Source organism: Polypterus senegalus, chromosome 17 (assembly GCF_016835505.1).
Source record: "Polypterus senegalus isolate Bchr_013 chromosome 17, ASM1683550v1, whole genome shotgun sequence".
Taxonomy (NCBI): domain Eukaryota; kingdom Metazoa; phylum Chordata; class Cladistia; order Polypteriformes; family Polypteridae; genus Polypterus; species Polypterus senegalus.
This window is the reverse complement of record NC_053170.1, coordinates 9097862-9122394: the sequence shown is the minus strand read 5'-3', so window position 1 is coordinate 9122394 and position 24533 is coordinate 9097862. Positions and strand designations below refer to the sequence as shown.

At 40.0% G+C, this 24533-nt stretch overlaps 1 protein-coding gene across 2 annotated transcripts; it reads right to left on the bottom strand.

Annotated features, from left to right (window-relative positions):
• Positions 1-10193: 10193 nt before the first annotated feature.
• vps25 (vacuolar protein sorting 25 homolog) lies at positions 10194-24283 on the bottom strand. 2 transcript variants are annotated; one of them, XM_039739568.1, is made up of 6 exons: positions 24220-24283; positions 20614-20759; positions 18509-18562; positions 16223-16311; positions 15726-15801; positions 10194-10725 (listed from the first exon to the last, which is right to left on the bottom strand). In XM_039739568.1, exons 1-6 carry the CDS (start codon positions 24240-24242, stop codon positions 10613-10615), a joined length of 501 nt encoding a protein of 166 aa, XP_039595502.1. In that variant the 5' UTR covers positions 24243-24283; the 3' UTR covers positions 10194-10612. The 2 variants fall into 2 exon arrangements, with proteins under 2 accessions (XP_039595502.1, XP_039595501.1); XM_039739567.1 differs by lacking the exon at positions 24220-24283 and adding an exon at positions 21433-21542.
• Positions 24284-24533: the final 250 nt, after the last annotated feature.

The window sequence follows — 24533 nt, the reverse complement described above, 5'->3', positions numbered from 1 at the left end:
CAAAAGATGGTGCATCACGAATATTAGTGGTAGTAAAATGCATTCCATTTCTCATTCCAACAGATGGCACATCACAAACATTAACTGAAAATATGAATCCCATACCAAATGGCATATAACAGAGACATATGAATTGCATTTGTCTTCCCAACAAATGGTGGCATCACAAATATTTGTAGTAATAAAATGCACTGCGTTTGTTATTTCAACAGATGGCACATCACAAACATTAACTAATTTTATGTATCCCATGCCAAATGGCATATAACAGAGACTTATGCATTGCGTTTGTCATTAGAACAAATGGCACATCACAGGTATTTATAGTAATAAAATGCATTGCGTTTGTCATTGCAACAGATGGCACATCACAAACATTAACACTGCTTTTGTGAATCCCATGCCAAATGGCATATAACAAAGATATATGATTTGCATTTGTCATTTCAACAGGTGGTGTATCACAAGCATTTGTTGTAATGCCCCTTTTTTATAGTAATAGCAGTACATAGCAGTAGCTCTATTAATTATTTAATTACATTATTATTAAAGATGAAGCTGGCACTGCGTGAAGGTAGGAAGTCATTTCAACTTCAGAATCCATGCCAGGGAATAGAGAGGTTTCTGCTTCTGCACTCTTAATAATAAAAGTTCTGAAACGTCACTTTACTTGGCTCTGTGGCTCGTCGTATAGCTCCATTGATTGACAAAGAATCATTTAATTCCTGGAAGACTTCTTTACCTATGTAATTTGGTCTTGAGGCTTTGAAAACACGTGGACAAAATAGAAATCTTTACTGTGTTTTCAACAGATCAAGAAAACCTGGACTCAGCCAGTGTGTGATTGTAGGCAGCGAGAGTGTTTTTAAAATCAGGAACCCCTTAGTATTTTGTAAATCTGCTCTTCTCCTCATGGTTATTTATGGAGCCTGTTACTGATCTACACAAATAGACCTTCCTGGAACCTTCATGCAGATGGTACCCCAATGGCATCGCTCTGAAGTACCACTCTGGCACCCTTATTTTTAAGAGTCTGGGTGCAAGACAGAGACAAAAACAGCTGACGAGGATAAAGAAAGAGACAGCCAGGCAGATGGATGGAGTGTAGAGAAGGCAGCTACAAGCTGTGATTGCACTGCACGTCCTCAGTCCACAGATCCAGATCTGTTTTTCTGCTCTTAACTTCAACAATCTCCAAGACAGAGCCTGTTGTCGCCTTGGCTATCAAGGGTACAAAGCTGGAGCTACCTGTGCTCTACAAGAAGACCATATGTGTTGCTCCATCATAAATACAACACCTGCTTGCAATAAATTCTACATGAGTGCATCGAAAAGAGCAAAGAGACCGAATTTAGGGGGTGTGTGTTTTTTTTTTTTCTTTTGTTATAGCAGTTACCACGTCGATCCACAGTGATAAGGACCCCCCAAACCCACCCCCGGTGTGGGAGTGGTCTGTCTGTATTATATCACTCTATGTCTCTGCAGGGCTTCAGGTGACACTTCAGGTGATTCCCAGTGCATTCAATTTAGTTTTAGCAGAAAAAATAAGCATAGCCTAAAATACGCAAATATTGAGTAAGTCAATTTAAGTTAGCCGAGCAGCAGCCCACTTCTTTGACTCCTGCCTGTTAAAAACGAAATGACAGGGGAATCACACTTTTAACGTACATTGTGTAAAGACTAATTTCTCCGCGACTTCCTTAAGACCACCGAAATATTTCTTGCGGACGGCATCAAATGGCGCAGAGGTTAAAGCAGCTGCCTCACGTCGCTGGGCGGTCCTCTGATTTGAGAAGCGCATGTCGGGTTTCCTCGAATGCTTCGCCAACCTAAAATCGAGCATGATAGGCTTATTGATCACGTTATGTCGACTAGAAGCGAACAACGCGTTCTCTAATGGCAGAGGTGTCACGTACACTGGGTGTCGCCGCCGTTATCTTAGCTTGCAGGTGTCGCGCGACGGGGCTGCACGCGTCAGATTAGAGCACGGAGGGCTAAAAAGAATTCACAACTTCCTGAGAACTATTAATATCTGAGTCAGGCGTGTAAACCGGGATGATAATAAACAAACATGATGATTCTGACCTCCTCCACCGGCAGGACTCGTTAGTCCAGCTCCCTGTCACAAGCACAAGTTCCAGCTTTCACACTGAATACTCGCAGAAAGAATTAGCATGACAAATATATACATATATGATTATGGTATGAAATAATCACAAAGCACTAAGAGCTGACTGTTGAAATGCGGTGGGTTCAAATCCAACACTTCCTGTAAATCTGCATGACTGCGATATCAGGTGCAAGTTGCAAGGTGAAAATACACCGAATGAGCAAATGATGAGGACCTCCCGACCACCTGCTGATCCATGCAATTACCTAATAAGCCTATCTATCTATCTATCTATCTATCTATCTATCTATCTATCTATCTATCTATCATATAGTGCCTTTCATTATCTATCTATCTATCTATCTATCTATCATATAGTGCCTTTCATTATCTATCTATCTATCTATCTATCTATCTATCATATAGTGCCTTTCATTATCTATCTATCTATCTATCTATCTATCTATCTATCTATCTATCTATCTATCATATAGTGCCTTTCATTATCTATCTATCTATCTATCTATCTATCTATCTATCTATCTATCTATCTATCTATCTATCATATAGTGCCTTTCATTATCTATCTATCTATCTATCTATCTATCTATCTATCTATCTATCTATCATATAGTGCCTTTCATTATCTATCTATCTATCTATCTATCTATCTATCTATCTATCTATCTATCTATCTATCTATCTATCTATCATATAGTGCCTTTCACATCTACAGTATCTATCTATCTATCTATCTATCTATCTATCTATCTATCTATCTATCTATCTATCATATAGTGCCTTTCACATCTATCTATCTATCTATCTATCTATCTATCTATCTATCTATCTGTCTATCATATAGTGCCTTTCACATCTATCTATCTATCTATCTATCTATCTATCTATCTATCTATCTATCTATCTATCTATCTATCTATCTATCTATCTATCTATCTATCACATATTTCCTTTCATATCAATATTCTGTCTATCTATGTGGAAGCAGCGCTGCATCAAATCATTCAGATGCAGCAGGTAAGGAGCTTCAATTCACGTTGACATCAAACACCTGAATGGGAGCAAAAACTGTGATGTGAGTGATTTCGGCCATAGCATGAATGACAGCTTTGAGTCTTTCTGTAGATGCTGATCTCCTGGGATTTTTACACACAGAATTCATCCATCCATTTTCCCAACCCACTGAATCCGAACACAGGGTCACGGGGGTCTGCTGGAGCCAATCCCAGCCAACACAGGGCACAAGGCAGGAACCAGTCTTGGGCAGGGTGCCAACCCACCACAGGACACACACAAACACACCCACACACCAAGCACACACTAGGGCCAATTTAGAATCACCAATCCACCTAACCGGCATGTCTTTGGACTGTGGGAGGAAACCGGAGCACCCGGCAGACAGAATTCTCTGGAGTTTATTCAGAATGGTGGGAAAAAAAAACATCCGGTGAGTGGCAGTTCTGTGGTCAAAAATGCCCTGTTGATGAGAGGAGTCAAAGGTGAAGTGCTAGACTATCACGAGCGCATAGAAAGGCTACGGTAAGTCAGATGACCACTCTGTACATCAGTGGAGAACACAAAAGCATCCCAGAATGCACAATTCATCGAACCTTCAGGCAGATGGGCTACAACAACAGAAGACCATGTTGGGTTCCACTCCTGTCAGCCAAGAACAGAAAGCTGAGGCTGCAGTAGGCACAAGCTCACCGAAACTGGATATCTGAAGACAGGAAAAGTGTAGGCAGGTCTGATGAATTTCAATTCCTGCTGAGGCAGATAGATGGTAAGCACCGATACCTTAAATCCATGCACCCCAAACCTGATTTGTGTCAACAGTCCAGGCATGTGGTGGTGGTGGTGGAGGTACTTTAATGGTTTAAGGAGTGTCATCTCGACACACTTTGGGCCTGTTTAAACCAATCAATGCCACGGCCTATTTGAGTGCTGTTCCTGACCGTGTGCATCCCTTCATGGCCACCCATTTTCTGATGGCCACTTCCAGCATGATAAATTACCATGTCACAAAGCAAACTGGTTTGATGAACATGACAACGAGTTCAGTGTTTTTCAGTGGCCTTCCCAGTCACCACCTTTGGGATGAGATGGAGCACGGGATTCTCAATGTGAAGGTGCAGCAGACAAATGTGCGGAGACTTGTGTGATGCTATCATGTTAACATGGACCAGAATCTCAACTTTGTGTGGAATTAATGGTATAAAGAACTGAGAGGAAACTGAGGCCCTATCCACTATTAGTGGTGGTCCTAAGAGTTTGCTCAGTGAGTGTACATTACAACAACAACATTTATTTCTATAGCACATTTTCATACAAACCGTAGCTCAAAGTGCTGTACATAATGAAGAATAGAAAAATAAAAGACACAGTAAGAAAATTAAAATAAGTCAACATTAATTAACATAGAATAAGAGTAAGGTTCAATGGCCAGGGGACAGAAAAACAAAAAACTCCAGACGGCTGGAGAAAAATAAAATCTGTAGGGATTCCAGACCATGAGACCGCCAGTCCCTCTGGGCATTCTACCTAACATAATTGAAACAGTCCTCTTTGGATTTAGGGTTCTCACGGAAGGGCTTGATGATGATGATGGTCACGTAGACTTCTGCCTTTCCATCCATCATTGTTGGAGCATCATGAAGCTTTGAGTAGGTGGAGGTGGCAGGCCACCACCACAAAGAAACCGGAAAAAGAAACAGAAGAGAGAGTAGGGGTCAGTACGATTTTAGAGCCACCATGAATAGTTATTATGAAATTGAACATACAGAGTATCAGGATTAAGTTAAAATGAAGTTATAAAAGGCCATGTTAAAGTAATGTGTTTTCAGCAGTGTTTTAAAGTGCTCTACTGTATCAGCCTGGTGAATTCCTATTGGCAGGCTATTCCAGATTTTAGGTGCATAGCAGCAGAAGGCCGCCTCACCACTTCTTTTAAGTTTTGTTCTTGGAATTCTAAGGAGACACTCATTTGAGGATCTGAGGTTACGATTTGGAATATAAGGTGTCAGACATTCCGATATATAAGATGGGCAGATTATTTAAGGCTTTATAAACCATAAGCAGAATTTTAAAGTCAATCCTGAATGACACAGGTAACCAGTGTAGTGACATCAAAACTGGAGAATGTGTTCGATTTTCTTTTCCTAGTTAGGATTCTAGCAGCTGCATTCTGCACTAGTTGCAAACGATTTATGTCTTTTTGGGTAGTCCTGAGAGGAGTGCGTTACAGTAATCTAGTCGACTGAAAACAAACGCTGAACTAATTTCTCAGCATCTTTCAGTGATATAAGAGGTCTAACTTTACTTATGTTTCTTAAGTGAAAAATGCTGTCCTAATGATCTGATTAATATGTGATTTAAAATTCAGATTACAGTCAACAATCACCCCTAAGCTTTTTACCTCCGTCTTGACTTTTAATCCTAATGTATCCAGTTTATTTCTAATAGCCTCATTGTATCCATTATTGCTGATCACTAAGATTTCAGTTTTCTTTATTTAACTTGAGAAAGTTACTATTCATCCATTCTGAGATACAAGTCAGACATTGTGTTAGTGAATCAATAGAATCGGGTCATCAGGTGCTATTGATAAGTACAGCTGTGTGTCATCAGCATAGCTGTGGTAGCTCACGTTGTGCCCTGAGATAATCTGACCTAACGGAAGCATGTAGATTGAGAAGACAGCGGACCCAGGATAGAGCCTTGTGGAACACCATATGATATCATGTGTCTTGAGTTGTAATTCCCACAACTAACAAAAATTTTCTCCCTGTCAGGTAGGATTCAAACCAATTTAAGACACTGCCAGAGAGGCCCACCCATTGACTAAGGCGATTTCTAAGAATGTTGTGATCAATGGTGTCAAATGCAGCACTCAGATCTAAGAGGATGAGAACAGATAAATGGCCTCTGTCTGCATTCACCCAAAGTCATTTACTACTTTAACGAGTGCAGTTTCTGTGCTGTGATTTGTTCTAAAACCCGACTGAAATTTATCAAGAATAGCATGTTTATTGAGGTGGTCATTTAACTGCATAATGACTGCCTTCTCTAGAACTTTACTTAAGAAGGTCAGGTTAGAGATGGGTCTAAAATTTTCAAGAGCTGAGGGGTCAAGATTATGTTTCTTAAGTAGGGGTTTAACTACAGCAGTCTTAAGACAGTCTGGGAAGACCCCAGTATCTAGTGACGAATTTACTATGTCAAGAACATTATCAATTAGCACGCCTGATACTTCTTTGAAAAACCTTGTTGGTATCGGGTCAAGGACGAGGTGGAGGGTTTTAATTGAGAGATTATTTTCTTTAAATCAGGTAAATCTATCCTAGTGAAAGAGTTTAATTTGTTTATAACAGGATGCTGGGGTTTAGGAGGATCCTTAGTGTTGGAGGGATATACTATGTTATTTCTAATATCATTAATTTTTGATTGAAAATACAGCGACAGCCTCACAGGTTTCACTGGAAGTACTTAGGAGGCATTCCTTTGAGCTACCTGGGTTTAGTAGGTGATCAATTGTTGAAAATAAGACTCTAGGATTACTAGCATTGTTATTTATAATCTTAGAGAAATAGCAGCGTCTCTCAAGACGGACAGTGTTATTGTATTCTGTTGTTTTAACTTTTAATATTTCATGGTGGATAGTAAGTTTAGTCTTCCTCCATTGACGCCAGCTCTACGGCATGTTCTCTTTAAATCAGACACTCTTTGGGTCTTCCAAGGTATAACAATGCTAGAAGATTTTTTTATTGTTTTTTCAGGTGCATTACAACTCTACACTTTTTTTTCTAACAACTGGAGCCCAAACTGAAGTGTCTCCTCGAGAACACCCAGTAAGGCCGAGGTGAGGATTGAACCAGCAGCTTTATAAATGAAGGTCCAGTGCAGTAGTCACTATGGCTTTGTTACATTATAGAGTTCCTCCTGTGGCTTATGTTTAACTTCCTTTTTTTATGTCTATTTTTGGTTCAGTTTTCATTATTATCCATTATACTAATATTGTTATTTATTTTTATTTTTTGTCTAACTAAATATTTAATGCCAATTTTATTACCTTTTTAGAATGTTTCTTGAACTATTTAATATTCTTCACCCACACTGTCTGTTCCCCCCTCCTCGTAGTCCTTCTCCAAAGCTGCCATGTCTTCTTAAGCTTCTTAGAACTCTCCTTCCTCCATTCCCTCTCCAGCATACCAGTAAACGAAGGCCCTCTTGGCATACCTGAGATCGAACTTGTGATCCAGACGGGCACAGGCCTCTGCGATGGCAGTCGCATTGCTCAACATACACACTGCCCTCTGTACCATAGCCAGGTCACCACCAGGGACTGCTGTAGGAGGCTGGCAGTTGATACCCACTCTGAAGCCAGTGGGACACCAGTCTACAAACTGGATGGTTCTCTTGGTCTTGATAGTACCAATAGCAGAGTTGACATCTTTTAGTTTTTATGTCAATATTTTTGTTCTCCTGCATTGGGCTGGCGCCCTCCCCGGGGTTTGTTTCCTGCCTTGCGCCCTGTGTTGGCTGGGATTGGCTCTAGCAGACCCCCGTGACCCAGTAGTTAGGATATAGCGGGCTGGATAATGGATGGATTTTTGTTCTCCTGCTTTTTGTATTTGGTGAGCAGACCACCCCTAGAGGCAGAGCCACCAATGCCTCACCTTAAGGCACTGCCCCCAGCCCTTAAAGGCAAGCTGGCAGAGCGACGTCCTTGCAGTTCATCGATTGTGCTTTGGAGTAGACGGACTTACAACAGGAGAGATACAACCTATGACATTGCTTTAGCTTGTCCAGTTGGAGCACAGGCAGGTGCAGTAATTTGCTGAGGGTCACACAGTGCCATCAGCGGCAGGATTTGAACCCGCAGCCTCAGGGTTTGGGCCAGCATGGCTGCACAATGGTAGCACTGCTGCCTCACTTCAAGGAGTTCAGGGTTTGCATCCCTTGTTCCTCCTGCGGGGAGTTTGTAATGTCTTCCCATGCTTGCGTGGGTTTCCTCCCATAGTCCAAAGACAGGTGACTTGGTGGCATTTCATTGGTCTGGGAGTGTGTTTTGGCCCTGCAATGGACTGGCACCCCGTTCAGGGTTTGTTCCTGCCTTGCACCCTATAGTTTCAGAGATTGGCCCCAAACCCCCAAAAACCCTGATCTGGATTATGTGGGTTAGTATATAACATGGCATGACCTCAGGATTTGAGGTCCAAAGCTTTAATCACTATGCCACACTGCCTGGCAAAAGATTCTACTGTTTTAGGACAAGTTCACTATACTGCAATGATTCTCAATATTTTTGGTGCCGTGATCCACCTTATCACATTAAAGTGTGTTTGCTGTCTATCTGACCCAACTTAACTCTCTGGTGTCACCAAGCAGCTGTAGGTAATTCAAAAAGCAGAGGGACATGTGGTGTTTAATCAGGTGAGGTGGGCACACATCACTCCTCTCTTCAGATCACTACAGTGGTCTCCTGTAGTGGCACGTATTAAGTTCGATTCCTTGATGTTTGACTACAGGGCTGTCAGTGGTCCAGCACCTGTATATACAGAGACACTGGTGAGGTCCTCTGCCCCTTGTTGACCACTCGGGTCTCCTGATGAATGCCACCTGGTGACGCCACCTCTGCATCACATCAAATCTCAGTCCCGACTCTTTTCATGTGTAAATGCTGGCTGGTGGTACAAGCTGCCCACCTTCATTTGAACTTCGTACTCCCTCCACGAGTTTAAAAAGCGTTTAAAGACTCTCCTGGTTAGTAGCGTTCTGTCTGACTGACGTTAGCCGTTAGGTTTTATTATCTTATTCTTATTATTCTGAGCTCTTGTGATGATAAACTGTGTCACCTTGTCCTGTCACAGTTATTCCCAAACAGTCTCCTTGACTAATGCTTACTCAGTCATATTGACCTCTTTTGTACGTCACTTTGGATAAATGTGGAGTGGTGAACAGTAGCTTGTCAAACACAGGAAGAAGATTAGAGAGAGTGTAACAGAAGTGAACCGAAACAAACTTGTCAGGATTGGTTTTCTCATCATGAACATTAACACGACTTTTACAAATCCCATACCAAAACGCAGTAAGTGATGCTAGGGTATCTGAAGCTGACTTCCCCAGTTTGCTCATGAAGTTGATGTTAGCACGAACTGCGACATTGCGCCGAATGAGTACACACACATCTAACTCAAACGGTAATTATAACAGTACTACATGCTGAAACCAATCCAGACTGGTTGTAACTGGTCAACAGGTGTGCTGCGCTCTCCTCCACAACGTGTCTCCCGCTATATACCACAATTGTTTTGACTGCCCCTCATATAACAGAGACATATGCAGTATGTTACAGTTGCCATTCCAACAGATGGCACAGCACAAACATTTGTTTTAAGAAGGCGTATTGCATTTGTCGTTCTAACAGATGACGCATCGCAAACAATTGTAGTAATGTATTTTATTGCTACAAATGTTTGTGATGCACCATCTGTTGAAATGACAAATTCTGTGCATTTTACATGCATTACAATATACATTCCAGACAGATGGTCCACTACAAATGTTAACACAGGTCTACGTTGATTAGTTAGTTTTCAACTGCTCTTAGACGGGTAGCACAGCTAGTGATGAAATAAAATCACAAAAACAGACTAACCCGTTTTATTACAGTTTTGGAATAGCAAGGTTTCATATTTTCGTGGCCAATGTCATCACACACACCATTGTAACCCTGCTTTGTGGTAGATGATAAAATAATCGTTAATATGAGACCCTCTTCAAGAAAGACCCTGCTAACTGCAGCACTACAAAACAGAAAACTGCGCAAAAACTGAAACGTAAGGCTGCTGTTTGGTTCAAACCACTTGACTAGCATTGGGAAGGGGTGACCATTTCATGTTACTTTAGTTCAGAATTTGCCACAGGTAGGCTGCAGTGACCTGTCCTTTGACATGACATGTGACAATAGGGGCACCGAGTGGTAAGCCTATCACAGAAACAACAGCTTGTCTACCAAACTGCCATCTGAGTGTTTATAAGCAAATACTCCATCAGCCATCACCTCAGTCTCAGATGTCTTCTTTATTAGCACCTTGAGTATGAAATCACCATTATTAAGAATAAATCTGCAAATCAGGGAAAGTCCAAAATGCCTATTTCACATTCTTATAATATTTACATCGACACCTCATACCTCACCTCTCACACTCATTCTTACAAAGTAAGGACATAAAAACATATTCACCATTTACTTAGCACACAAAGTCTGACATGAAGCTTTTCATTTGGATCAGTGGGTGCTGATATTGTCACTGGGAGCTTCAACAGTTACACTTTACAGTATGAGAGGAAAGAAAAAAAAAAAAAAAGGGTAGCCGGGATTCCTTTTTTTTTTGACGGCACAAACACACGTTCAGAAGAACTGCTCTTCCATTGTTGCCAGTTCCATTGACACCTGCAGTGATCTTTCTGAAGTCTTCATCAAAAGAACTTGACACCCTTGCTATCATTGAGTGCCATGATTTCTGCTTTTTGTTCCAGCTGCAAAGCCTGTAAGGATTTTAGGAGCATCCACTCCTCCAGTCCATGGAATTCTAGGATAAAACCAGACAGCGTGGGTTAAACTCAAGCGCTGCTTTCACTGGTGAAAAAAAGAAGAAGAGTGAAGTGTGCATTTGTCACACATGTTAATTAGACAGAGCAACTAAAATCTAAAAGTTCATTTTAGCTCTCTTGGTGGCCTTTTCCTGCGGTGGGCTGGCGCCCTGCCTAGGTTATGTTTCCTGCCTTGCGCCCTGTGCTGGCTGGGATTGGCTCCAGCAGACCCCTGTGACCCTGTAGTTAGGATATAGCGGGTTGGATAATGGATGGCCTTTTTTATAGTGATTTTTTTTTTTTTTTATTTAGTTATTTAACTCTTTGAGGGCTGAATATTTTTTCCAAAAAACTCAGTTTTCTGAAAAACACACAAAGATATCAACATTAAACATCTGTTGGTACGTGCTGTGGTTGCTGTTGGTGCCTGTTCAGCATCTCTGGCAGCAGTGGCTGAGCAGGGGTTGCTCAATGGCCAGCAGGAATGCATGTCAGGCCGGCTACCAATCTGTTTTAGGAAAGCAGGTGGGCGATGGTGGCAGTTGCAGTGTGATGCAATATGGTTTGTACCCCTTGTCATCATAAGTGGTGGTCCTCCTAGGCAAATGCTGCTGTAGGCTTATCCGCTACACGAATGTGTTCAGCACCACAATTAGCTGGGGACCGATAGACTGATGCAGGTATCGTATTTTCATTTTCCATCTCCAGATCACTTGCATCAAACTCGGACTCCGAAAAGTCCAGTTCAGAAATAATACGTAAGATGTCCATGGGCTATTTTGCTTTGCACATTTGCTTTAGTCTCTCACCAGATGTCGCTGCCATTTTAGAGGCTGTTTGCTCTACACTACTCATGCACATGCAGGGAATCGAGGTCAAATCAACAAAGCTACGTAACCTTCCTTCAAGCAAAGAGAGTTGAACTAAAACATAAGGGTGAGTTTTGTCACAGTCTACAGCCAAGTACTGTCCTCTGCTGCAGAACTTCGACAAAAGTCAACATCAGCCCTGAAAGAGTTAAATGAAGACCCTAAGATAACATAAGGCAGTATTTCAGCATTTGGGGTATCAACTAAAAAGTCACCATGTTAACTCCAGAGCAGTGACTCTGCTATAGTGCCTTTGAGGAGGATATTTTAGGTTATGTTGCTAAACCAGCTGTATAAATGAAATGCATATTAAGTCAAAAGATACATCAAATATAATTTAAACTCATAGACTTGAATTAGATTTTAAAATTTCTGTTATATGATATTTCATCACCAACATGCTGTTTAAGAAAAGGCCTAGAAGTTAATGTACAGTAGATAAAGCATCAACATAAGAATCTTTATATCAGAAAACGTAATGAAATCATCATAATAATACATTTCACTTATATAGCACCTTTCCCATGCTCAAAGCGCTTCACAGAAATTCAGAAAGAATAACTGAGCATATATGTCATTTGATACATATGGACCCCGTGATCATCAGAGGTGACTGCGCAGAGGGTGCAGACCTTCAAATATCTGGGAGTGCAGCTGGATGACAAATTGGACTGGACTGCCAATACTGATGCTCTGTGTAAGAAAGGTCAGAGCAGACTATACTTTCTGAGAAGGTTGGCATCCTTCAACATCTGCAGTAAGATGCTGCAGATGTTCTACCAGACGGTTGTGGCGAGTGCCCTCTTCTATGCGGTGGTGTGCTGGGGTGGCAGCATAAAGAGGCCTCACGCCTGGACAAACTTGTTAAGAAGGCAGGCTCCGTTGTAGGATTAAAGTTGGACAGTTTAACATCTGTGGCAGAGCGACGGGCACTAAGCAAACTCCTGTCAATCATGAAGAATCCACTGCATCCACTTAACAGTGTCATCTCCAGACAGAGGAGCAGCTTCAGTGACAGACTTTTGTCACCGTCCTGTTCCACTGACAGACTAAAGAGATTGTTCCTCCTCCACACTGTGCGACTCTTCAAATCCACCCGGGGGAGTAAATGCTAACATTCATTTTATTTTAATTTTTTTCATTTTTATTACTATTTAATTTAATATTGTTTCTTTGTATCAGTATACTGCTGCTGGATTATGTGAATTTCCCCTTGGGATTAATAAAGTATCTATCTATCTATCTGCAAAAATAATAAATAAAGGTAAATAGCGGATTTACAAAGCATTGACACGGAATAAGTGACAATAAACCAGAATAAAACACAAATACTACAAGAAACTCCTGAACAAATAATATCACTTGTGGTACAAACACAAACCTTCCTGGGCATCTGAATAGAGGGGTTAAAATGAAAGAAGGGTCAGAATGTCAGGGTGACTTAAAATGCCTTCCCGAACAAACAAGTTTAAAGTTGTTTTGTGAAAGAATGAATTGAGTCGGCTGATCTTATTCATGTAGGGTGGTCGATCCAAAGTCGGGGTGCCATAGAGCTGAAGGTTCTGTCACCCAAAGAACACAACTGAGTTTGGGGCACAACGAGATTACCGCAATCAGTGGACCTTAGTGGGCAGACAGGAGCAGAGTGATGGAGGAGGTTACTGGCATAGTCCGGTGCAAGGCCATTTAAAGCTTTAGTACATTATTTGTAGAATTTTATGTTCAGTCCTGTAAGACACAGAGGGCCAGTGAAGACGCAGCAGGTTGACTGTGATGTGTTCGCTGCTGTGGGTCTGTGTAAGGACTCTTGTGGCAGAGCTCTGAACCAACTGGCACTCCGATAAGAGATCAGAAGGGGTACCTGCCTATAGGACGTTACAGTAGTCCATGCGGGACGTAATAAAAGCACAGAGGAGTTTCTCAGCAGTGGAAAAAGGAGTGGAACGAGCGAACATGGGATATCTTACAAAAGGTGGAAGAACAAACTTTTTTTAAATGTGATGAATGTGAGTAGAACAAGAAACAGAGGAATCAAAAATTGTTACTTAATAACTTGTCATTTACATCTGTACTGGTATTGACAGAAACACCCAGAGTAACAAACTGCCAGGTGTTAAAGAGATGCAATTAATTTTCTGTTTAGTCCCCAAAACTTAAGGGATTTTATGCATTGCCATAAAAGATTAACAATGCAACATGTTCCAATTTAACAATAAAGCATGGAAACATTTTACTAAAATGTTTTTCTTAATATTGACTGGACAATGGCAATGGCAGTACAGTCTGTGAAACGTGCCATTCTGCTGAATCATCAACTAAGTGCTCAGTTATTTTATGCACATAGGCAAGTAGAGACGTATAGTTGATTAGACACAAAACTTGAAGCACGAGGTTGCCAGTTCAGTTCCTGCTTCCCTCACAGTGTCAGCAAGTCACGTAATCTGAATAGATGTTAACAAATGTACTTTTGACTGAGATGATTTTCAAATCACCTACTCAAAGCATCATGATGCTCCAACAATGATGGACTGAAAGCCAGAAGTCTACGTGACCATCATCATCAGGTCCTTCCATGAAAATATGATGATTTATGTCAGGTAGAATGCCCAGAGGGGACTGGGCGGTCTCTTGGTCTGGAACCCCTACAGATTTTATTTTTTTCTCCAGCTTTTGGAGTTTTTTGTTTTTTCTGTCCACCCTGGCCATCGGACCTTACTCTTATTCTATGTTAATTAATGTTGACTTATGTTTATCTTTTATTGTGTCTTCTATTTCTCTATTCATTTTGTAAAGCACTTTGAGCTACATTTTTTTTGTATGAATATGTGCTATATAAATAAATGTTGATTGATTGATTGATTGATTGATTGCTAAATATGCAGTAATAAGTAATAATTTGGTTTACGTGCAAGGCTGTGGAAGTGTCGACATAAGACTACATTAAAAGAGCGTATGGCACATGGGTGCTAACAGCCCAGGCGAGAATAACATTTCCAAATTGCCTCTCCATACGAAGGAAAAGTTTTGAAGTGTTTGCTGATCCTCAAAACAAATACTTAAAAGCAGTCAAGTCTGTAGTATTTCTGCAGCTGGAACCTCAACAGATAAAGTAGAAATATGGAATTGATTCACACACAAATATGTCACAAATGTATTTGTTAAGTTAAATAATAATGTAAATGGACAACATACTGTAGCCGCCATTTTATAAAACACGAGCTGTCCCATCCATCATCCCACACTGCCTCTCTATTAATGTTTGTGTACTCGCGAATCTGTTCTTTTTGGGTCCAGCTGGACTTCAGAATTGCAGTTAACTCCTTACTGGGTTGTAACCACAAATGCTTTCATGTCTGACTCGTCCTCTTAGTTGAAGGTGGACAGTTTGAAGTGCTTAAATTACGCAGAAAAGCCAATAAAGCAGGATTTAAACAACAACCCTTTGGTTGTCCTTTGTGTTTCACTGGACTTCCACTCTTGATGAAACCTCATCCAAGACCCCCTTGCAAAAGTGCCCACTTTTACAATACAGCAGATAAAAGAAGCACACGATGCTGCCTGAGTAAGTAATCTTAAGCTCTGGTCATTTTATCTGTTAGTTTGGCTTCAGTCTGTTCAGGTGCTTCACTTGCCCTGAGCCAGCAGGTGGCACTGGAGTGCAAACTGTAGGGCACATGAAAAAAAAAAAAAAAAATCACTGTGACCCCATCAGGGTCAAAATTTTGGGTTCCAAGTCTAACTTGTCCATATGGTCCTAGACAGCAACTGTGCAAAATGTTGTCCAGAACAGTCAAAGGGTGTAGAATTGTGCAGGGAACAAACATACAGACAGATACTCTATTTTATAGAAAAAGAGTGCAGACTTGGTGCATTTTTATGCGAAAACATATGCTGAATTAGACAGCATATTCATCCTTAGTCATCTATTTTGGAGATTTTAAATATATATTTTTTATTTCTGTCACCCCCCCCTGCATATGCAAGTCATCAATAGATACCAATGGATAAATGACATTTTAGTCATGAAAAGGGCCGTGCAATACACATCACAGATGCTAAAGTGTAGGTTTGCCTCACGCATGAACAAATTTAGATTTAGGGCTGCAGAAGACCCCACTTGAAAAACATACCTTCTTTTACAGTGTCGTCTCCATTTGAAAGTTCATACAGTGTAAATACGGAGTTTGTCATTCCATTTTTAGATACCTGAATTACAGAAATCAGTTAATATGTATGCACTGAACATATTTTGCATTGCTATTTCAGCTTAAGAAAGTATGCATTTTAAAGGTTTTAATGAGAATAGAGTGAATTTAATTTCTGGATAATTTATTTAACAGTCATTTAAAATTGAATTGAAAAATTATAATACAATATATTTTCAATAAATTATAACAACAGAAGGTTTACCAGAAAGCCATCTGAAATCTACAGTTTAAAAACTGAACCACTGAAAAATAAGGGTGCCTGCCACTGTAACATTACTTTCAGTATCTGCTTGTACTTAACCTCTTTTCCTTAATTTTAATAATTAAAATCATACAAGTCTTGCAGGAACATGCAGTCTTTAAAGATTTACTTACTAAATAAAATACTTAATGTGTAAAAACAAATAAAGGCCCTTTACCCATTGGTATATTAGTTTCCCCCACTCTTCTGGCCTTCTCCACATTATCAAACATCGGCTTTTATTCTTATCTATCCATTCTAGGTTGCCTGTAGAGAGACGATAAAAAGCTGAATTTTGTCAAATTGCACCAAAGCGATGCCCCAACATAAAATATCCACTAGCATGGCGCAAGAACCGGAGGTAGTAACATTGTCTTTGGTTAAACCCTACACGAAAACCAAATTCTCAGATACACTTGATCCAATTCAGAATCACAATGAGGCAGAAACTCTCCCATATGGAGGGACAGTCTATTGTCCTCACAAACACACCAGTTGCTGCTCAATGTGAGAAGAAAACTAAAGTACTTGGAGAAAAACCCCATGCAAAGTCCACACGGACAGTCCCCAGTGCAAGATGCTCTAGACAACACACTTGTATGGCATCACCATTAAGAAAAAAAACAAGAAATCAAAAGGATTGAATAAAAATGCATAAAAGCAAATGTAAAGAAATTATTTATTAGGTTTTTCAAAACCAATTACATAAAAGTTGCCTTTGCTCTGGTTTTGTAAATCAGAATAAACCAACTACTACTTCATAGACAGCTCTTACTTCTGAAAGACCTTTGTGTTGTCCTCGTCAGAAGATGTGGCCTTTAATAAAGGGTTACAGGGAGTCAAGCCCCGAGATAGGCCCACAGTTGGGCAGTAAGCAAGACAGGAAGCTAGTCTATGCAGGGCCCACTTGTAGCTGGACAAGTTAAGAGTCTGTAATTAACTTAATGAACAGTTCTTCAAGATGTGGGAAGACGCAGGAGTACATGAGATAATACAAAATGGTATGGAATGTACAACTTCCACACAAACACACACTGACTGAGCTAGCCATCTAATTCAAGTCCTAGAGGGTGGTGAAGGCAGCACAGCACATTACCAGCACCCTGCTGCCTGCTGTTCAAGAAATATACAACACTTGCTGAGTTAGAGATCACAGTTGCTTTTCTCACTCCTTCCATCTGGCAAATGGTACAGTGACATTGGCACTCACACCCATAGATTCAGGGACAGTTTCTATCCACAAGTCGCTAATTCACTGAACAGCCGGTCGTAATAACATATATTAAAAGAAGAATTATTATTTAAAAACACTGTATGTATGTCTGCATGTATAAAAACACACAGTATATAATGTAAATACCTGTGTGTGCGCCCCTTTTGCGGGTATTGTATTACTGTTCTGGGGAGACTATGTTAAATTTCATTGTACCAAGTACATATGACAATAAAATTGAACTTCCCGCTGTTCCATCTCAGAAATATAAAACAATATAGCAATATATAGCAATTTAAGAAAGACTATTGACTTTTTGGCTTAGCAGCCAAAACAATGGACTTTTAAGTTTTAATTTTGCCAGTCCCTTCGCAAAAACTAAATCACTATGCGACTCCAAGCAAGTCACGTATACTTTTTAAATAAATAAAAAAATATACATCTCAGCTATAAACTGCTTTTCTATAAAATGATCAGCTAAATAACATAAACAAATGAGTCACAAATAATCATTTAAAATATACATTTTTAAATTTGAACTAGAACACAATTCATATACAGTACATTTCTATAATCAAATATACATTTTAGAAATATTGTAGAGTCAAAAGCTAATTCAAGAGGATAAGGACAGTGCCATGATTAGTGCTGCTGGGTCACGGTTCCCGGCCTAGTGGATGTCTGTAGAACAGGGATATTCTCTCCAGGTTTGTCTACGTATTTTTAAATGTATTTCAAATAAATTAATGGATAGCTCTAAATTGGCATAGTCTGAATAAGTGTCTGCTGCCCTATCCAGGTCTGGTTCCTGACTTGGAGGACATATTTCAAGGTAAGATTGTGATGCTCACCAGTCATGATGCCCAAGAGTGTAAACATGCTGCCAGTTGCACGCATGAAGTAAGAATTTCACTTTACTCTACACATGAGACAATAATGACCTTATAAACCTCTGTTGTTTACATAGGGTCACGCCCGGTGACTGTAAACTAGATTAAGCTGATTGGCTAATATTTGCATGATCAAGTGTGTGCCCAAAAATAAAACGGCATACCTTCTAAAGTTTAGTCCTGCCATGTGCCTGCTGCTGATGAATCAGTCCTAGCTCCTAGGAACATTATTAATAGAAAAATACAAACTCAAAAAACGGACGGATGTTTGCACAAATATTAAATAATAACCGGAAAGTGGCTAACAATTATGTGCAAAACTTTTACAAATTAATGGCTGTCAAAATATTCTTAAACTCACCTTTTTTTCTTAGCTCTTCAAAAATAATTTGAACAGCATCTGTTGGGAGTTTTCCTGTTGGCTAAATTAAGGAACAACAGAGATAAAATATTCCAAAATTTTCTCGGGAAGTGTAACATTTACTTTTTTCTTACTTACACAGTTCTTAACCTCTGGTAGATACATGCAACACAAACAAATTGTTTTCCTTCCATTTTTTTTTTTTTTTTTTATTTGCCGTTGAATAGCCTTTGTAAAACAATATACTCAAGTTCAATTCAATTGTTTGTCCCAAGAGGGAAATTTGCTTCGTCGGCAGGATTTATAGAGCGATCATGACATAACCTTAAAAGTACATCACAAAGAACACAGCCAAACAAACATAAAATTTAGTACAAATCAATACAATACAATACATAATAGCTATGGTGAAACATAAGATCAAACCTATTACAGATCAAAATTAAACCAGCATATGAACTTGAATGATGATTAACGCAAATGCTAACTGTTCATCCCGTGACTTAAGCCTGTGGATGTTTATTAAAACCATTTAGAATTAAGGAGTATTTGCGCCAGTTGCTTTTTATCCATGAAGCCTTAGAGCCTGTGACCTGATGGTAACAACTGGAATTTAAAATGTAGTGGCCAAGTCCTGTCTGAAAGAATACACTCTGTTGTCCATAATTCTTGCTTATTAAACAGGTCTGTCAGATCTGACTATTGACCGCTTGTTATTTTACTGCTTTCAGAGAATTAGAACAACAATCGTACCCAATTGAATCCAAGAAAGCCTGTAAGAAAGTTTAAGTCCAAATCATCATCTATAAGACGACATGTAAAGTGAAGCAATTAACCATTCTGTAGGTTAAGCTTTGTAGTAACTTTTATTAAATGCAGAACCTTTTTAAAGTGATCATCATCTCAAGGTACTTGACAATAGCACTATGCATTTTAGAGATGAGGCACGTAAAAAACTAGCTGAGGTCCCATATAAGACCTGTATCAATATTGTGCTTTTAAAGGAGAAGTTCAGTATTTCTCAAGTCAAACTTATTTCTTCACTGTCATGGTATATATTAATTTTCCACAAAAAAATGTGTTCTAAAGTGAGGCGTTCTTTGAATCTCTCCTTGTCAGCCCTTGCTGCTTACAATGGAACTAATGGGTAAACAAATCCATAGGTGAATGAGAAACCTTGAAAACTTACCAAATATGTCTACTTTAAGAAAGTAAAGGTTTTGATTTAGGAAAATAGGTATCCTTGTGAGAACAAAAGGACACTAGAATTCATAATTTTATCACAGATGCTTGGAACTACTTTTCTTGAGGTATGAATACATTTCCTGTTCAATAGTCTACTCACAGCCTCCACCATGGATGGAGTTAAGATAACCTCAGCAAGACCCCACTCTAAGTTCTATGTTGCTTACTTTCCTACTTTTGCTTCTACAATTGTTTTTGTTAAGTGGGTATGGTCTGCCATGGCTTGTAATAACAGACAGATATGCACATTTATCATATTAAGGATTGGCATCAACATTCAGTGTCAGTAACATCGCTTGGTGACACCCCTGGCCCTGAAAGACACAGCAGTGGAGTAAAGTGCAATCTCCTTTTAAAATAGCTGAATGTCAAACAATATTCTGCTTTGCGCTTTTTGTCTTTTTTAAAACAATATGGATACATGCTTTTGCAATATTAACATAAAAAGATGAGGACTGATACTCAATAGCATTTGTGACAGCTATGGACCCATGTACCCATCATCTTCTTTGTAAGCTGCAAGAACAGACAAGGAATTTTTGCAAAATTTATAAAATGCTCTTCACTCTAGAATTTTACTTGGCTAATTAATATATACCATGATTAACTTTGATTTGAAAAATACCAAACTTGTACTTTGAAGTTCAAAGGTCAGCCAGCAGACCATCCTAAGAGACATGGCACGTTATTAACAAGGCTTATCAAATGAGTATTCGCACTTTCACGTCAGGACATTCCCTTAACTCCATGTTTGACACCTCAAGCAAACGTCAAATATCTCTTACTGAAGCCGTGGTTTCAAATATGTGAGCTTTGTCTGCCAACCGGAGGGCAACAGATACCTGAAAGCAAAAGGATACTCTCTATTTTCTTATTGTTGAATATCGGACTCTCTTGAGCCTCCATTACATCGAGGGTATAGATTTTGTGATGTCGGCAGTAGGTCAACACCAGAGAGCACCAAGCGACCAACTGCTTCTGCCGGGTGTCTGCATTTGGTTGGAGTCTGCCAAAGACAAATAAGTTTGTTAGAACACACAACAAAGCTGAAGGAGCTAATATAATACCCAGTGAGCACTGAGTCAACCTAAACAGGCACCTAATCGTTTACTCTGATCTCATCCAAACAACACAGCATGCAACGTATTAAAGGAAGATATCATATTACTGACTTATACCGATATAGCATTCTCGATTTTGAAGCACAAAGTGGCACATATACACAATGCAAATGGTTATGGTGGGCTAACAACATAAGCAATGTAGTGAGTAATCTATTTCATACATAAAAAGCAATGAAAGAAAATAAGAACTAGTTGAAGCAGTGACATCTCTTCTGTGAAGCCTACAGTTACAACTCGTCTACGTCAAACTGTTTCAGCGCCTGCGATAACGACGCTAATTCTCACAGCTCCAAAGCGCATTTAGTAGCCTGATGCTGAGCAGGAGACGTAAGCCTCTTCTTCCGAAGTGCTGCTGATACCAGGAGACTTCACCGAGAAGGGAAAAGAGCTGGGGCTGCAAGCGGCTCGCCTTCCCCGAGGATGAGCACACAGGAAGTGGAGTCCCATAGCTGGCACGATCTAGGTGAAGGAGATCGCCTCGAAAAGCCTGCAGCTCCGCGGTACGTGGACCGCATCGGCGCGTGAGCGTGCCTTGACTTAAGCGATGTAACTCACGTGAAGAAAGGCGGAAAATTGTACTGCCAGGGCCACTCAAAACTCATGGCTGCGTCACCGCACCCGTATCCAGGAAGAACGTGCAACCCTGTTAAATGTCCCCGTCAAAGCGGGAACAAACGCCGCAAAGAAGAGTTCCACGAGAGCAGCGGTAGAAAGTATTCAAGTACAGTACAGTATAACCGAGGAGGATAAATGAAGGAACTTGTGCATTGGCGGGTTTACATTGCACGACAGCCGATTAACAGCACAGTTAGAAAGTTATGCTGAACTGTGAATCAGTTTATTATAACTGTAAAGGGGAATTATGCGATCAAAGAAGAGGCATTTTTTAAATGTATACATTACTTGACTCAGAAACACCTTCTGTGCAAATTATTAAGAATATTTGCGTATCTAATCAGCCAATCATATGGCAGCTGCGCAATGTATAAAAAGTTCTCTACATACCCTGGCTTTTTAGTTAAGTATATACAGTATATTCTGTATAGCCTAACTGGCGATTCCCATTTGGCCCTGTATGACAGCGAGTCTTAGTATGTGTATGAGTGTGCCCTGTTGAGGTCTGGTTCCTGCCTTGTGTCCAATGCTACTGGAACAGGCCTAAGATCCCCGCAGGTTTATGAATGTTATGTTTAGTCAATGTAAAATATAATAACAGACATCTTTTCCATGCTGCCAGGACACCCTGGGTTTTTGTTGAGTTTTTTCCCCACATTCAAAAGATTAATGTATCGGCTTGATTGGTTACTCTAAATTACTGTAGACTGGTATTCATGTGTGGTTAGTGTGTACACAATTGTGCTTTACTTTGCAATACACTGATGTTTCATCCAGTGTTTGTCCCTGACTTGCAACAGATGCTGCTAAAATAGGAATCAGATACCTGTAAACCTAATTTGAAGCAAGTAGATTTAAACGACGGATGGTGTCAATGTATGCTTTCTCACTGTCCACAGTCCAGAAGCTTCAGGACCAGAAGAGGAATGACATCACTACTACTTCCGCCACAGAAGCCCACACCTTCCAGAGGTCTGTGCTCATTCTAAACCTGGAGACTTACTTGAGACAGGATTGGCTGTGACTTCTGCACCCATACGTCCCATTTTTTTTTATTTCTGTTCTCATTTTCCAGCCCTGTTAAACAGGGTTGTCGGATGACGTCCCAACACTTTATGTTCATCTTGTGTTCCGTTTTACATAGTCTTAACCCAACTGGCAATCAGCATCAGGAACCAGGCAAAGATGGAGTGACAGTCCATCACAGGGCCATGCACACCCCCACATGCATTCACAATGGGCCGTTTTACCACAGCCAGCTAACCTAACCAGCATGTCTGTGGGGTGTGGGAAGAAAATCAGATTACTGTGACGAAAATTCAAACAGACATGGGGAAATGTGCAAACTCCATAAACAAAGAATGTGGGCCACTGTCCAGCCCCAAATATTTATATATTTTCTTTACACTGGGTTACATTAAAACCAAATGTTTTTCACCTTAATGATTGTTTTCTTTACATCCTTTCACATTTCACCTTTTCTATATGGAACATTTACATAAGTAGAGAAAAAAAATCATTTTGACTATAATATGGCACAAGTTATAATTTTGAAATGTCAATGTAATGCAAAACACCTTTTTAATATTATTTGAGAAAGTTGAATAATTACTAAACTAAGTATGAAAATCTATCAATTATAATTAATAATTATAATTTAAAATGTCATATGGACATATTTATATGTATATATACAGTATGTGGACATATAATAGTTATAATTTGATGGATATTGGTTTACGTTTTAGAATATTAATTTGCAATTTAAAGCTAAGGGCCTATAATTTAGATATGAAGCACTAAACCCCCGACTATACTTCCTTAGAAGGCTGGCGTCCTTCAACATCTGCAATAAGATGCTGCAGATGTTCTATCAGACGGTTGTGGTGAGCGCCCTCTTCTACGCGGTGGTGTGCTGGGGAGGCACATAAAGAAGAAGGACGCCTCACAACTGGACAAACTGGTGAGGATGGCAGGCTATATTGTGGGCACGGAGCTGGACAGTCTGACATCCGTGGCAGAGCGACGGGCGCTGAGCAGACTTCTGTCAATCATGGAGAATCCACTGCATCCACTGAACAGGATCATCTCCAGACAGAGGAGCAGCTTCAGTGACAGACTGCTGTCACCATCCTGCTCCACTGACAGACTGAGGAGATCGTTCCTCCCACACACTATGCGACTCTTCAGTTCCACCTAGGGGGGTAAATGTTAACATTATACAAAGTTATTGTCTGTTATATCTGCATTTTTATCACTCTTTTAATTTAATATTGTTTTTTATCAGTATGCTTCTGCTGGAGTATGTGAATTTCCCCTTGGGATTAATAAAGTATCTATCTATCTGTTACCACTAAAGCTCGAAAGCCTATTTTACTTCCTGCTTTTTTTCACAGTTATCAATTGTTTACTGAGAGTTGAAAAGCCTAACAGTGTCAATCAGAGTCAGCTATAAGAGAGCTGGAAGACTAAAACTACTCAGTCCAGCTGATACCAAAGACAGAGACACCTAGACAGTTCATTCAATGGAAATAAACAGAGCAGCAGCACAGTGAGTGGTGCGTTCTCTCACAGCCAGATGGACCTGCGCTCGGTTCTTGGCTGGGCCAACACCTGCATGGAGTTTCCACATTCTGCAAGTTTTCTATGGTTGCTCCAGTTTTTCAATAAGTGCACAAAGCCTGACTGTTATTGTTTAGTGTGACTGTCTGTATCAGTCTACTGTACCTTGTAATGGACTGATGCTTCATACAGGGTGGGTTTCTTCCTTGAATCTAACACTGCCAGCACAGACTCCTTAAATCCACCACTCTGGAATGGAAAAAGTAAATATAGAAAATAAATAGATGCCTGAAGAAAACTGAACAAAATAAATTAATTGTAGACATTTACTTAAATATATGGTCCCATGACATAAGGTAAAACTAGACAAAAAAATAATAATAAACTTCTCAGACTTGCTAAATTCAGTTCTTATTCACAGGGCTTATCTGGGCAGCATTAGGAGGAAAGTAGGAAATAACTCTGAATTAAGCACACGT